The sequence below is a fragment of the Salmo salar genome, chromosome 25, assembly GCF_965601325.2.
Source record: "Salmo salar chromosome 25, fSalSal1, whole genome shotgun sequence".
Classification (NCBI taxonomy): Eukaryota; Metazoa; Chordata; class Actinopteri; order Salmoniformes; family Salmonidae; genus Salmo; species Salmo salar.
Genome location: NC_138315.1, coordinates 18,975,926 through 18,992,759, shown reverse-complemented (window position 1 = coordinate 18,992,759; position 16,834 = coordinate 18,975,926). Strand labels below are relative to the sequence as shown.

General features: G+C 41.7%; 2 protein-coding genes across 3 annotated transcripts in view; one reads left to right on the top strand and one right to left on the bottom strand.

The window, feature by feature from the left end:
* Nucleotides 1-6,431, bottom strand: part of arhgap15 (Rho GTPase activating protein 15) — a 51,036-nt gene extending 44,605 nt beyond the window's left edge. The window contains exons 1-4 of the mRNA XM_014173506.3: nucleotides 6,280-6,431; nucleotides 4,399-4,573; nucleotides 1,310-1,375; nucleotides 857-1,006 (exon numbers count right to left, since the gene is read on the bottom strand). Coding sequence (XP_014028981.1) covers nucleotides 857-1,006; nucleotides 1,310-1,375; nucleotides 4,399-4,573; nucleotides 6,280-6,293 — 405 coding nt within the window. The 5' untranslated portion in view covers nucleotides 6,294-6,431. The remainder of the gene's footprint in view (nucleotides 1-856; nucleotides 1,007-1,309; nucleotides 1,376-4,398; nucleotides 4,574-6,279) is intronic.
* A 3,802-nt stretch (nucleotides 6,432-10,233) lies between these two features.
* LOC106586332 (ADP-ribosylhydrolase ARH1) lies at nucleotides 10,234-16,834 on the top strand. 2 transcript variants are annotated; one of them, XM_014173511.3, is made up of 4 exons: nucleotides 10,234-10,360; nucleotides 10,587-10,940; nucleotides 13,613-13,976; nucleotides 14,464-16,834. In XM_014173511.3, the coding sequence occupies exons 2-4, from the start codon at nucleotides 10,616-10,618 to the stop codon at nucleotides 14,876-14,878; spliced, it is 1,104 nt and encodes a 367-aa protein (XP_014028986.1). In that variant the 5' UTR covers nucleotides 10,234-10,360; nucleotides 10,587-10,615; the 3' UTR covers nucleotides 14,879-16,834. The 2 variants fall into 2 exon arrangements, with proteins under 2 accessions (XP_014028986.1, XP_045563524.1); XM_045707568.2 differs by lacking the exon at nucleotides 10,234-10,360 and having other exon boundaries at nucleotides 10,367-10,940.

Genomic DNA, 16,834 nt, shown 5'->3' with positions numbered 1-16,834 from the left:
CAATCTATGTGGAAGTGGAAATGTCTCTCTCGCCCATAATGAACTATTGGACGGGGAGAGTCTGACAGACCGTTGCCCTGGTGGGGCTCAGTAAGGGAGAGGGCTTTGATTAAGTCCTTGGAGCTTCATTAAAAAGCATGGCAAGCTCATTTTAGAGACTCCCCCCAACCACCCCTTCTCTCGCTCTCTCTCTGCCAGTCACCAGTTTCTCTCTGTCTCGCTCCACCTCTCCCTCTCCCTCTCCCTCTCCATCTCTCTCTCTCTCTCTCAGAACCACATCAGGGCAGGGTGGATTAAAGTCACATCCTATACACACATAGACAGACACACATGCACACACACACACACACACACACACAAACACAAACACACACACACACACATATGCAGTCCACTTCACAAGGGGGTAAACAGTTCCTCAGTGCTTTTTGATGGGGTGAGCTCCAGTCCTTGGGATCAAAGCCAAAGTTAATTTGCCAGTTTGAGAAATCAGAAAATGAAAAGAAAACGCTTCATTTCTGGCATCAAATTAAAATGCACATAGCGTGTGTTCACTCAACATTTGCACTCATAATGCTAATAGGCAATCCCTCAGAAGGTTGATTTGAGGCTGTAATTGAACACTGCCCCCTCGTATTCAGCAGGTTACCAACCTATTGATGTCACTTTTTTACTTTACTGAACTGTCACTTTTTACTTTACTGTGTGTGTGTGTGTGTGTGTGTGTGTGTGTGTGTGTGTGTGTGTGTGTGTGTGTGTGTGTGTGTGTGTGTGTGTGTGTGTGTGTGTGTGTGTGTGTGTGTGTGTGTGTGTGTGTGTGTGTGTGTGTGTGTGTGTGTGTGTTGTAAAAACCTACCAAATTCGTCAGGGCTTCTTGCTTGCTCTCTTTATAAAACAGAAGTTTATCAGTCTCCAGGACTACCCAAGTTGAAGCCCAGTTCTTCCTCAGTTTTTTCCCTCCATCTGATATTTTGGCTTTATTCAAATATTCACCTTTCAAAACAACCTGAAATGCATGATGTAACATTTAGCCTATAACATATATTAAATCAATGAAATATTAAAATAAAACACATGCTATTTTATCAATATAAACAAAATAAATATACCTATTTTAATAAGTAAAATAGGCCTGCTGAGTTAAAAGCATAGAAACATATTTATAGTGAATAATACTTAAAAGTTAGACTTATAGAAATAGTCTAATAGCCAATAGCAACCACATAGCAACAAAGTATAATAAACCAAAAACATTCCTTCACATATGTTGCCATACAAACAGTTATTTATGATGACCTGTCATACTCACAAGAGTCTCTGCAGCTCCAGCTCCACCAATGTTATGCTGAGACTGGTTCCTCCGGTGCCGAGAGATCTACAGAAACAGAAAAGCAGAAAAATATATTGAAGAGGAGCCGATTTCCCTGACTGTTTCAAATCAGAGCTGTTGCTTGATTGTGGCCATATTGTCTTAGCTAGTAAAATCGGTTCAGTGAAATTAAAGGCGTACAGGTACTGCTAAGAGTCCATGTATTCCATGCAGTAAAGATTATGCAATATACTGCATACAGAGTATGGTTACGTGTGAATGTATCATCAATGTACTAACATATACAACGTCTATATCATACAAGACTATACAGTCTCTGATAGGAATGTGTATGGAAACACAGTGGGGTTAATGAGATGAGACCTCGCATTGTGACAACAGATTAACAACGCACACAACCCGGTGCTAACCAAAATCAGACCATGAGAATTCAGATTAATATCACAGCAATGTAAACACTCATTCCAAAAGATAAACATGGACACAAATACAGCAAGATTATTGATAGTGTCATTTGACAAATCCATTCTCAACTGCATGTATTTCAGTATTGTAGTAATAGAGAAGCAGCAAAAGCAGTACTAGGTATAGCTATAGTAAAGGTAGCTTAGAAGAGGTTGAGGTTATACATAGTTGAACAAGAGTTCTGCGATATCCACACCCTTTACTATGGAAACACAGCTCACAGAATGTATCGTTTGGTAGTCAGTTTTATCCTTCAGCACAGTGCTGGCCTGCCCTCTACTGTTCAAAGGATAGGCCTACCCCGGCACGCCGAACCCCTAGAGAGTCCTATATTCATTATGATTGGGTCCTGCTATATTCTCTCATTAATCACAGTGTAAGAGGGTGGAGCTGGTACAGCTGGTTTTAACACACTTACTTCCATACATTGGAGGAGGTCAAGAAAGCATTTCTCTGCTCTCTGGTAACATATCTAATACATGGGAGTAAACAAATAACGTTTATTTTGATGTCTGTTAGATGAGACCCTTTGTGTAATGAATGTACTGAAATGAAAAGAACATCTGAAATACGAACAACATTCTGGAACACTGATGCAATGTTAAAGCAACACTAACGTTCCGTGTTCCGTGTTCTGTGTTCTGAGTTGTGTTTGTTCCGAGTTGTTAATGACCATGTTTGTAGTCCGTAGGAACTGGTTCATTATCTCCAGTAGCCTTTGCATCGCTGTCCTCTGGACAAACTGTATTATTGCAGTATAAGACGTCTCACAAACAAGTATCATCTGCATAATTAGCAAACAAGCAACCCAACAAAAGCCCAGACGTGGCCTCACGGCAGTGATCATCTGAATAATTCAGTTTGCTGTCAATTACTAATAAACCCTATGAAGGTTTACAATACAACTGTGTATGTTAAGCAATCTAAACTGACGGATTGAAGGTCAATGGCCTGTTGTAAACACATCTAATACTATTTTGTATCTGAAATTTTGCAGATGAACATTCCAGCCAACAGACAGATGTATTGTATGATACGATGCATGAACCATGCTAAACAGAGGTGTCAGCCAGCCCCTCCACCAGCTTATGAAAAATATTAAATGGTTGGGGTTATGTCCAGGTCATTGTCAACATGGTAGCTACATTATTCCAATATGCAACACCAGATTGCTCATTTTGTAAATGCATCATCTGTTTTATCTTTACCCTGATTTTCCCACAGGGAAGTGCTCAGAGTCAAACAGAGATCAGCTCAATTAAGCTAATGATAATCACCTAATGCGCGACAACAGTTTATAAACAATATAATCATAATTACTGGAATTTATATAAGCACAGTTCACCAAATGGCTAACAATATTCAATAAGCCTCTAAAATCTGTATATCCGGCTGATAGGTGTGTGTGTACGCCTACACTGAGTGTACAAACATAAGGAACACCTCATCTTTCCATGACATAGACTGACCAGGTGACTGCCTTGGTCTGGATGTATGATCCATTACTGATGTCATCTGTTTAATCCACTTCAATCAGTGTAGATGAAGGGGAGGAGACAGGTTAAAGAAGGATTTTTAAGCCTTGAGTCAATTGAGAGATGGATTGTGAGACAATTGTGTATGTGTGCCATTCAGAGGGTGAAAGGGCAAGACAAAATATTTAAATGCCTTTGAACGGGTTATGGTAGTAGGTGTCAGACGCACCAGTTTGAGTGAGTCAACTGTCAAGAACTGCAACGCTGCTGGATTTTTTCACGCTCAACAGTTTCCCTTGTGTATCAAGAATGCTCCACCACCCAAAGAACATCCAGACCAAGGCAGGCCGGTGGTCGAAAACAGATCATTGACGAAAGAGGACAAAGGAGGCTGACACAAAATGTGCAGAGCAACAGATGAACTGCAGTTAGTCAACTGACAGTCCAGTACAACATTGGTGTCCAAAGAACCATAAAATAATGCACAACTCGTTTGAACTTAACACAAATGGGGTATGGCAGCCGACGACCTTACAAAGTTCCACTTCTTTTAGCAACAAAACAAAAAACTGCGGTTGCAGTGGGCTAAGGAACGAAAACACTGGACACTGGAGAATGTGAAAAACATTGCCTGACCTGATGAATCCTGGTTCCTGCTGTTTCACGCTGATGGGAGGACTAGGGTATGCAGATAACCACATGAGTACAAGCATCTAACATGCTGTGTGTCAACATTGCAGGCTGATGTAGGTGCTGGGATGGCACACATTGGGCTTCTTGATGAAAGTGGAGCAACGTTTGAATGCCACAGGCTATCTAAACATCATTGCCAATCAAGTGTATCCCTTCATGACAACAGTATATTTTTAAAAGAGGATAATGACCCTAGGATAGGACTGTCCAGGAATATCAATCCAATTGAGCATCTGTGGGATGAGATGGAATGAGCTATTTGGAGTAGAGATCCACTACCAGCCAACTTGACACAACTATGGGAATCATTGGAGTCTTTCAGTACCTTGGAGAGTCCATGCACCTACAAATTGAGGCTGTTCTGAGGGCTAAAAGGTGTACAACTCAAGATTAGGAATGTGTTCCTAATGTTTTGTACACTCAGTGTATACTCACAGGTTTGGGAGGCAGGTCAGGATCCTGCAGGACCATGGACTTGGTTTGACTCAGGCGTTCCCCGCTGCTCTGAGAGCTCTTGATGCGCATCTGGACTGTACCTTGTGCTGCTCCGGTCAACTGGTGGGGCAGAATCAGAGGTGGCTGTTTCCCTACATTCTGAAGATTGGTGATTCTGGTCAAAAGGAGATGAAAACATAAGTGGATGTTAAGATCAGAATATTGATGAAAAAAAACAAGTATTATCCAATTGATAAGATTTCTTATAAATCAATGGATGTAAAATAACCTACATACTGAAGAAGGCTATTAAGTCAAAATGTCTGTGTATGCTATCCTGATGCAGTAAAAAAACAATACCTTTTTGAAAATGAAGTATGCTTCATGCAACATCTTTTTGAGGGCCCAAACAAACTTTTGGGAAAGCATGATGGTCCTCCTTTGATTCAAATATTGATAAATAATAAGTAGTATCCAACTGATAAGATTTCTAATAATTAAATGGATGTAGAACACTTCATGGAATGCCGTTAAAAGTGCTGTTTTTGCTTTTGGTGTCACATCCTGACCAGTAAAAGGGGTTATTTGTCATTGTAGTTTGGTCAGGGTGTGGCAGGGGGTGTTTGTTTTGTGTGTTTCGGTGTTTTTGGTTTATGTTCTATGTTATCTATTTCTATGTGTTTATCTAGCTTTTCTATTTCTATGTGAGTTTTGGCAATGACCTCCAATTAGAGGCAGCTGGTGGTTGTTGTCTGGAGGCCATATTTAGTTGTGTTTGTTTTCACTTGTGTTTTCTTTAATAAAATAAGAAGATGAGCACTTTACCCGCTGCGTTTTGGTCCACTCCTTACGACGTCTATGACATTTGGGAGTGCATTAATTCTTTAGGTTTAGCTGTGACGTTCAGGAGATGAGGAACATTTAGGGGCAGACGCTACTAGAAGTCGGGTCTAAGCTTGAGGACTTTAACTTTCCTTCCTGTAATGGTTGCCTCATCAAAGCATTGCAAAACATCCCTCTTGCTGTAATGTGTCTTTCGATGAGCAGGAAAAAACTCAGTCTGCTTATTTAAGGATTCTCACAAATCTACCCACTGACAAAAATCTATGTTAAATCTAAACAATGATCATGTAAATACTAAGGCACATCCAGCCAATGTCATAAAATATTTTGGTGTTTTTTTTTTCTTTTCTTTTTTACCAAATGTGTGTTATATACTGATGTTTATTTGAAAAGTTGCACAGTGTCTCACAACAGGAAGCAAATCTAAAACTCCCTCCCCAAAAAACAGATTCAGAAATCATCCAAAGTACTTAATGTTTGCATAGAGCCTAACATCTCTTCTTCTTACTGATTACCACATTAAGAATGCAGTAAATAATGATGGCCATGTGATACAAATCGTCATATTTCTGGTAAAGACTTGTGCAGAAATGTCAATTGACAGACAGGATAATGAATGCAGTTTCAAAAAGTTCAAAAAGTTACCTTAGCAATGTAAAAAAAAGAGACATACAAATTCTCTATATTTTTTGAATTCACACTTGTTCAACAGCAAATCTACGGTATCCTGTGGCATCTAGCATGTCCTGTTTTAACTGCACGTAGACAGGGCATTCATAAACAACATCTACCATGTTATAATGATTCTGGACTATAATGCTAAAAAATAACGGATATTCCTCACGTGTCAACAACTTTCCACCTATCAGCCAAGTCCAGTAAAGACACAGGCCACTGACACCATTGCCCAGGTGTTACATCTCTTTAAGTCACCAATGGCCCCCACTAAACCCCAAATACTCTTAAAAGCAAGGAAACAGCAATGACAGCATCTTTCAATTTTCAAACCCAAACCCACTAGAATGGTGTCTTTCTTACCTCGTCCCCGCCATGCCTCTATCAAATCAATCTGCCACAGATCACAAAAAGAGAGAAAGAGTGCAAGTCTTCCTTTTAGAGGAAGTAGGTTTCATCACGTGTTGTAGTCAAACCATGTCTTTCACTGCTGCTCTACAGTTGATGTGAACATCTGTTATATGTCGCAGGCTCAGGTCCCCACTTCCTGAAGGGTGCTACTTGCACAGAAATAGTCTGACTGAAACTTGCTTTAATTTCAAAAGTGAATACACATTACTAACGCATGTACAGTAGATGTGAGATCTGACCATCACACAATCTGAGAACAGGGTCGATCAGAATTATCTCCCTCCAGTAGCAGAGAGTTGGTGTACGAGACAACAACTTGTGTGGTTTTCCGCTTCTCCTTTTTGGCCTGTTTTTAGTAACAGCTTGTTTCAAACATCTCCCTTGCCCAAAGTGTAGTTTGAAAGTTAGTTGTGCATGCCTTGTGGTAAGTTTCACTGCAGTTAATGTTGTCCTAACTTAAATTCTATTTGGTTACAGGGATTTTTATAGTTTGCATCAATAAAAAAAGTGATCATATGAAGCAGATGCTAAACTACAGGACTGTTTTGCTATCACAGACTGGAACATGTTCTGGGATTATTCCGATGGCATTTAGGAGTACACCACATCAGTCACTGGCTTTATCAATAAGTGCATCGAGGACGTCGTCCCCACAGTGACATACATACCCCAACCAGAAGCCATGGATTACAGGCAACATTCGCACTGAGCTAAAGGGTAGAGCTGCCGCTTTCAAGGTGGTGCGGGACTCTAACCCGGAAACTTACAAGAAATCCTGCTATGCCATGCGATGAACCATCAACCAGGCAAAGATCAAAACAGGGCTAATATTGAATCATACTACACTGGCTCTGACGCTCGTCTTATGTGGCAGGGCTTGCAAACTATTACAGACTACAAAGGGAAGCACATCCGCAAGCTGCCCAGTGACACGAGCCTACCAGACGAGCTAAATCACTTCTATGCTTGCTTCGAGGCAAGCAACACTGAGGCATGCATGAGAGCATCAACTGTTCCAGACGACTGTGTGATCACGCTCTCCGTAGCCGACGTGAGTAAGACCTTTAAACCGGTCCACATACACAAAGCTGCGGGGCCAGAAGGATTACTTAATCCTATCCCAGGTATTCCTTAAAGAGGTGGGGTTTCAGGTGTCTCCGGAAGGTGGTGATTGACTCCGCTGTTCTCCCGTCGTGAGGGAGCTTGTTCCACCATTGGGGTGCCAGAGCAGCGAACAGTTTTGACTGGGCTGAGCGGGAACTGTGCTTCCGCAGAGGTAGGGAGGCGAGCAGGCCAGAGGTGGATGAACGCAGTGCCCTTCTTTGGGTGTAGGGACTGATCAGAGCCTGAAGGTACGGTGCCGTTCCCCTCACGGCTCCGTAGGCAAGCACCATGGTCTTGTAGCAGATGCGAGCTTCAACTGGAAGCCAGTGGAGTGTGAGGAGGAGCAGGGTGACGGGAGAGAACTTGGGAAGGTTGAACACCAGATGGGCTGCGGCGTTCTGGATGAGTTGTAGGGGTTTGATGGCACAGGCAGGGAGCCCCGCCAATAGCGAGTTGCAGTAATCCAGACGAGAGATGACAAGTGCCTGGATTAGGACCTGCGCCGCTTCCTGTGTGAGGCAGGGTCGTACTCCCCCTCCGGTACTCCCTGTTCACCCACGACTGCATGGCCAGGCACGACTCCAACACCATCATTAAGTTTGCAGACGACACACCAGTGGTAGGCCTGATCACCGACAACGACGAGACAGCCTATAGGGAAGCGGTCAGAGACCTGGCCGGGTGGTGCCAGAATAACAACCTATCCCTCAACGTAACCAAGACTAAGGAGATGATTGTGGACTACAGGAAAAGGAGGACCGAGCACAACCCCATTCTCATCGACGGGGCTGTAGTGGAGCAGGTTGAGAGCTTTAAGTTCCTTGGTGTCCACATCAACAACAAACTAGAATGGTCCAAGCACACCAAGACAGTCGTGAAGAAGGTACGACAAAGCCTATTCCCCCTCAGGAATCTAAAAAGATTTGGCATGGGTCCTCAGATTCTCAAAACGTTCTACAGCTGCAACATCGAGAGCATCCTGACTGGTTGCATCACTGCCTGGTACGGCAATTGCTCGGCTACTGACTGCAGGGCACTACAGAGGGTAGTGCGAACGGCCCAGTACATCACTGGGGCTAAGCTGCCTGCCATCCAGGACCTCTACACCAGGCGGTGTCAGAGGAAGGCCCTAAAAATTGTCAAAGACCCCAGTCACCCCAGTCATAGACTGTTCTCTCCTACCGCACGGCAAGCGGTATCGGAGTGCCAAGTGTAGGACAAAAAGGCTTCTCAACAGTTTTTACCCCCAAGCCATAAGACTCCTGAACAGGTAATCAAATGGCTACCCGGACTATTTGCATTGTGTGCCCACCCGACCCCTCTTTCTACGCTGCTGCTACTCTCTGTTTATCTTATATGCATAGTCACTTTAACTATACATTCATGTACATATTACCTCAATTGGGTCGACCAACCAGTGCTCCAGCACATTGGCTAACCGGGCTATCTGCATTGTGTCCCACCCACCACCCGCCAACCCCTCTTTTTACACTACTGCTACTCTCTGTTCATCATATATGCATAGTCACTTTAACCATATCTACATGTACATACTACCTCAATCAGCCTGACTAACCGGTGTCTGTATGTAGCCTCACTACTTTTAAAGCCTTGCTACTGTATATAGCCTGTCTTTTTACTGTTGTTTTATTTCTTTACCTACCTATTGTTCACCTAATACCTTTTTTGCACTATTGGTTAGAGCCTGTAAGTAAGCATTTCACTGTAAGGTCTACACCTGTGTATTCGGCGCATGTGACAAATACACTTTGATTTGATTCGATTTGTTTTTGCAAGGGACCAGCATACTTCCATTACCAAAATGTAGATATACACTGAGTGCACAAAACATTAAGAACACCTTCCTAATATTGAGTTTCACCCTGCTCTTTTGTCTTGCTCATTCACCCTCTGAATGGCAGGCACACACAATCCATCTCTCAATTGACTCAAGGCTTAAAAATACTTCTTTAACCTATCTCCCCCCTTCATCTAAACTGATTGAAGTGAATTTAACAGGTGACATCAATAAGGGATCATAGCTTTCACCTGGATTCACCTGGTCAGTCTATGTCACGGAAAGAGCAGGTGTCCTTAATGTTTTGTACACTCAGTTCACAATATGAATGGTATACACTTTATATCAAGATATATACCATAAGATTTAAAACTAATGTTGTAACATTATCAATAAGCTCCAAAACAATTGTTTGTTGATGACATTGGTTGAACCAAGATTTTACATCATTTTGGGGTTTTCCTGTGGTCTGGGGGAATTAACCCAAAGAAGGTGGATAAATAAAGATGTCTTACTGAGGTTGTTAACAATTGAAAATAATGTGTCACAGTTTCAGTCTGCTTAAGCAAGGGCTGGCTCTCCCATGGATACCAATAGGATAGCAGCTGGGTTTGGTCTGCTTAGTTCATTGACTGTATGAACCAGAAAAAATGAACGTGTAGAATGTCTCTCTTCTTCATCCTTCTCGGATTGACCTTAACAACACTCCTGAGAGATGATGTCAGCTTGGTTCTTTACAGTGAGGACACGCTGTCAGTTTAATTTGAATGTACAATTCAAAATGTGGTCTTCATGGGCGCCATCCTTGGTCAAACTTTAACATAATAACCTATAAATGTTTTAAACGGCATAACGTTTTAGAATAGACCATGAGGAAAGTGTACAATAGTCAATAAACTATGAATTTCCCATTTACTTCCAGAAGATGGGGCAATTGCAACTTCACATTCACAATCCCATTGGCCCTAATCCAGGAAGTGTTTTTCAAAACTCATTGTTGCCTTTTATGGAGCTGAAAGGGGGTGGAGACTGCAAAAGGGGAAGTACAGAATTACAGGAAGAGAAAGACAGAGGGAAACCGACACTCAAGTTCTGCCTATATAAGTCTATCAGATCAACCACCAGCACAAGGTATCAATTTACTGCACTAGCTCGATTTGTATTGTGTACATTCGATAATTCTACACAATACATCTCATATCTCTGTGATGTTTGTCTTTGATCATTGATGGTTCAGTGACTCTCATTATGGTTGACAGCCTCATATCTCGTCTCAACAGCTTTTTTCTGTATTTTATATTAATTGACATTCAATGTCACATTCAATTAGTCAATGATCCAATGGAATCTCTTACAGAAGTAATTGAACACCAACCAGATCTCGCCATGTCAGACACGGTCCCCCTTGAACAGAGGTACAAGGCCAGCATGGTCCTAAGTGGAGTAGGAGATGCCCTGGGCTACAACCATGGTATCTGGGAATTTGAAACGGATGGCATGTTAATACATGAGGAAGTTCAGAAGAGAGGAGGTCTAGAGAAGCTGGATGCCATAGACTTCCCTGTTAGTGATGACACCGTCATGCACCTGGCTACAGCTGATGCTCTGGTCAAGGTAGGGGAGGGGGAAGGGGCGTCCCTCCCTGTGCTGTATCGAGCCCTGGTGGAGAAGTACATTGTAAGCATGACAGACATGGGTGGAAGAGCAGCAGGTATGTAACAGTTTATATTCCTTTATGAGGTGTGTCATGTTGTGTTAACATGAGTTGCAAATGGCAATATTTCTGCACACTTGGGCATAGTACACTTAACTTAGATATAAAGTCCCCTATATAGGGGACTTGCATGGTTCTGACTGACATTTACACTAAAAATCAATCTGTGACCACCGTAGATCGAAACGGCTTGCATTGAGCAATAGCCCTGGTTCCCACGTACACAGTAGTATTTTTTATGAGCCTGTGTGTCGTATGATGTGAAATCTGAAACCACTTTAAGCTGGGATGTCCCTTCTACCATTTAATTCGCTCTTTCGACTGTCCATCAACTCCTGGCTGAACCCTACCTCACATCTAAAGCACATGCCTGTGATCGTTACATGATAGCACAGCAGGAGAGTGTGGTTTCATTATGGTAGCACATTCAGAGAATTTATAGCCATTCATCTAAAAGAATCACTTTCCTATTGTCATAGACAGACAATATTAGTATGAGATGAAAGGTGCGTTCCTAACGAGTTCTGGAAGCCAATCTAGAGCTCTGTGAGACGTTCACAGATGGGGGAAGATGTTTTGATCAAGAGAGACCTTTAGAAAACCTGCACATACAAATATTTTAGCATTTACATTTTTTGTCATTTTGCAGACACTCTTTTCCAGAGCAACTTACAGTAGAGTGCAGATATTTTCATAGTGTTTTTCATACTGCTCCCCTGTGGGAAACTAATTGCAAGCACCATGCTCTACCAACTGAACCACATGTATTTTACAGTTATAATGAAGTTGAAATCTTATAGTCATTTTATAATTTACAGTTTTGTTGAATAGGAAATACAGTTGTAGTCAGAAGTTTACATACACCTTAGCAAAATATATTTAAACTCAGTTTTTCACAATTCCTGACATTTAATCCTAGTAAAAAACCCTGTTTTACATCAGGTAGGATCACCACTTTATATTAAGAATGTGAAATGTCAGAATAATAGTAGAGTGATTTATTTCAGCTTTTATTTATTTTATCACATTCCCAGTGGGTCAGAAGTTACATACACTCAATTAGTATTTGGTAGCATTGCCTTTAAATTGTTTAACTTGGGTCAAACGTTTCGGGTAGCCTTCCATAAGCTTCCCATAATAAGTTGTGTGAATTTTGGCCCATTCCTCCTGACAGAGCTGGTGTAACTGAGTCAGGTTTGTAGGCCTCCTTGCACGCACACTCTTTTTCAGTTCTGCCCACACATTTTCTATAGGACTGAGGTCAGGGCTTTGTGATGGCCACTCCAATACCATGACTTTGTTGTCCTTAAGCCATTTTGCCACAACTTAGGAGGTATGCTTGGGGTCATTGTCCATTTGGAAGACACATTTCTACCAAGCTTTAACTTCCTGACTGATGTCTTGAGATGTTGCTTCAATATATCCACATAATTTTCCTCCCTCATGATGCCATCTATTTTGTGAAGTGCACCAGTCCTTCCTGCAGCAAGCACCCTCACAACATGATGCTGCCACCCCCGTGCTTCACGGTAAAGATGGTGTTCTATTTTTGTTTCATCAGACCAGAGGACATTTCTCCAAAAAGTACGATCTTTGTCCCCATGTGCAGTTGCAAACCGTAGTCTGGCTTTTTTTATGCCGATTTTAGAGCTGTGGCTTCTTCCTTGCTGAGTGGCCTTTCAAGTTGTGTCGATATAGGACTCGTTTTACTGTGGATATAGATACTTTTGTGCCTGTTTACTCCAGCATCTTCACAAGGTCTTTTGCTGTTGTTCTGGGTTTAATTTGCACTTTTCGCACCAAAGTACGTTCATCTCCAGGAGACAGAACGCGTCTCCTTCCTGAGCGGTATGACGGCTGCGTGGTCCCATGGTGTTTATACTTGCGTACTATTGATTGTCCAGATGAACGTGGTACCTTCAGGCATTTGGATATTGCTCCCAAGGACGAACCAGACTTGTGGAGGTCTACAATTTTTTTCTGAGGTCTTGGCTGATTTCTTTTGATTTTCCAATGATGTCAAGCAAAGAGGCACTGAGTTTGAAAGTAGGACTTGAAATACATCCACAGTTACAATTCCAATTGACTCTAATGATGTCAATTAGCCTGTCAGAAGCTTCTAAAGCCATGACATCATTTTCTGGAATTTTCTAAGCTGTTTAAAGGCACAGTCAACGTAGTGTATATGAACTTCGGACCCACTGGAATTGTGATACAGTGAATTATAAGTGAAATAATCTGTCTGTAAATAATTGTTGTAAAAATTACTTGTGTCATGCACAAAGCAGATGTCCTAACCAACTTGCCAAAACTATAGTTTGTTAACAAGAAATTTGTGGAGTGGTTGAAAAACGAGTTTTAATGACTCCAACCTAAGTGTATGTAAACTTCTGACTTCAACTGTACATCATATAAATATTTCATACTTTCATGTTTTTTATCATATTTGTACTGTGCAGTTGAGTGTATGTCCTCAAAAGTGACAGCAATTTATAACAATTTTTACCAGAAAGGTGATATTTTACCATTTATTGGATTATGCAGCATTACTAGTTAGTGATTATGGCCCTATCATCAAAAATAATGACTTTTGGGGATTTCGTAGATTACATTTAAACCCACATGTTGATCTTTATTCAATAATTTTACTCTCTCTGTCTCCGCTGTAGGCATCACCTGCATCGACAGCGTTGCAAGGCACAGACAGAGAACTGACAAGGACATTAAGATTCCCTTCAACAAGAGGGGCGGAGGGTGTGGGGCAGCCATGAGGGCCATGTGTATCGGCCTGCGCTTCCCTGACCCTGAGCAGGAGCACCTGCTGATAGCAGTAAGTGTGGAGAGTGGACGTCTGACCCACCACCACCCCACAGGCTACCTGGGAGCCCTGGCTGCAGCCCTGTTCACGGCCTACGCAGTGAGGGGCACCATGCCCGTGGAGGCCTGGGGACACAGACTCATGGAGGTCCTGGACAAAGCCAAGGAGTACGTCAGGCGTTCAGGCAATTGTGTGGAGCTGAACATGGAGCACTGGTGAGGCCTTTGTTGTGGTTGGCTGCAGAGGAGGCTGGTGGGCGGACTGGAACGGTGTCAATCATATGGTTTCCATGTCTTTGATATGTTTGATACCACTCCATTCCAACCATTATAGTAAGCCTGTACTCCTATATCTCTGCCCAACAGCCTCCTTTGTTTGACTGTATGCATGTCACACTTCACACAATGTTCTTGCGCTGCAGGAAGTGCAGATGAGCTTCATGGTTTATGTAAATTCACAGAGAACTGCACTAACACCCAGTTATATTAACAGTATTCCACTTTTTATATATCCTCATTTTACCAGCTGATAGCCTAATCACCGATCACGTAACATTATTGGCTAAACGATAAATTCCTGTTGTTGCGGAATTATTTTGCTGCGACAATACATGCCAAATTAAATTCCTACATCTATGCCTGTGTTTACAAAGTAGAATGATGTGTAAGTTTCATCTGCTTCTGACTAATCTCATTTTTCCAGGGCCTACTTTGGAATTCAGTGGAAATCCTATTTAGAAAAGAGAGGCATTCTGGATGGAAAGAGCAAACCTCAGTTCCCAGAGTCCTACGGAGTGAAGGAGAGGGAGAGTTTCTATAGGGCGGTGAGCTTCAATGGTATGGGTGGCGCCAGTGGGCATGATGCTCCCATGATAGCTTACGATGCCCTCCTGAGGGCAGGCGACTCCTGGGTTGAGCTGGCCAATCATGCCTTCTTCCACGGCGGGGACAGCGACTCCACGGCTGTGATCGCTGCTGCCTGGTGGGGCGCACTGTTCGGCTTCAGAGGGGTGCCAGAGATCAACTACCAGAGGCTTGAGTACCGTGACAGGCTATCCAAACTAGGGCAACGGCTATACGAGCTCAGGGGAAAACCTCTTGGAACTGAGAAAGAATGATGTAAATTAAACCAATAGATGGTTAAAGGTGAAATTCATTACATATCCTGCAGATGATCAGTAATTTCTCCTTTTTTAACACTAATTTTGCATCCCTTGGTTTTTTATTACATATTTTTAAAGAATATGACTGGATATGGAAAGATTTATAGAGTATTTATGATCTCAAACTGCAGTCTACCTACTGACTAGGAGATGGAGCCATACGCAGCTGCAGAATTTGCTCTATAATCACAAACGTTTTCTTTAATGGCAACGGAAAATGTTTAATTTCTAGCCTATAATCAATCCTTCACTAACATACTTTACTGCTACAGTTGTTGTGCTATTATTGTAGCACATTAGCGACGGCAGAGTGTAAAAACGGATTGCTTTACTTCAGATTAGATTGACATTATTGTGTACATCTTCAAAATGAAGACTACAAGTACGGTGGAGACCAGAGGGTGGCAATGTAACTTAACAAATCACTCTTGAAACTCCCTCCTCTCTCTCTCTTTCTCTCTCCATCTCTCTCTCAATTCAATTTCAATATAAGGTCTTTATTGGCATGGAAAACATATGTTTACATTGCCAAAGCAAGTGAAATAGATAATAAACAATTAAAATGAACAGTTAACATTACACTCACAAAAGTTCAGATGTCATATTATGTCTATATACAGTGTTGCAACGATGTGCAACTAGTTAAAGTACAAAAGGGAAAATAAATAAATCATATTTACAATGGTGTTTGTTCTCCCTCTCTCTCTCTTTTTCTTTGTCTTTCTCTCTCTCGCTCTCTCTCTCCCGCCGCCCTCCCTCCCTCCCAGAAAAACCTGCTGTTCTCTTTTCTGAAGCTTGGTTTTCCAGTGATGCCTGTTTAACAGTGTGGCTTCTATCCCATACCAGCTTGTTATATGAAAGTGGTTGCAACCATCACTGTAGAAAATTATGAACAATTTAAAAGTGTCTGGCTCAGTCTTTGATATCCTTAAAGTAATTTTTCCTATCTGCTGATAAGTTAAGATAGGGCAATTCCACTCTAGATTGTTCTGGTAGTTCTCACATAGGAACTTCATTGGATATTTACAGAGGAGTGGCCATTTAAGGCCCTTTTTAGACCTATTCATGCCTCCTGCAAGACCCTATGATCTGTGAACTGTACATGATACAGACACATCTTGTGTCATTATACTCCATATAGTGTTCCCTCAAATATGGAGTACTGTATGTCTAGATTCTGAAATACAAATGTTCACATTCATTTATTCAATATAAAAAATATGAGTATCTCAAAACTACCCTTTTTGATTTAGCTTATTTTTAGACATATTGTTTGTAATGTAACATTTCCAGAGTGGGCTCTCTGGTACTTTTAATGAAATTACCCATTGTTTACGTTATAGGTCATTATCCAATTACAGCCCCCCTTTAGGATTTCACATTCACCAAGTCACCAGCAGAGGGAGTTCTCTTTAAATCCATTTTCCTATTCACTGTGTTGGTGCTGGTCGTAAAATTGACCACACCTTCACTCTGGAAATGTGAAGTACTTGCTGAGTAAGTTGTTCCAAACAGTATGGTCTTAAAATGAACGGTAACATTTTACTTGACACCTAGCATCATAACACGTCATGACATGGTCATAATCATGTCATATTATATTGGTATTTTTGGTATTTTATTAGGATTCCCATTAGCTGTTGCAAAAGCTACTCTTCCCGGGGTCCACACAAAACATGAAACATGACATAATACAGAACATTAAAAGACAAGAACAGCTCAAGGACAGAACTACATAATTTAAAAACAGCCTACATATCAATACATACACACAAACTATCTAGGTCAAATAGGGGAGAGGCGTTGTGGCGCTGAGGTGTTGCTTTAATTGTTTTTGGAAACCAGGTTTGCTGTTTATTTGAGCAATATGAGATGGAAGGAAGTTCCATGCAATAAAGGCTCTATATAACA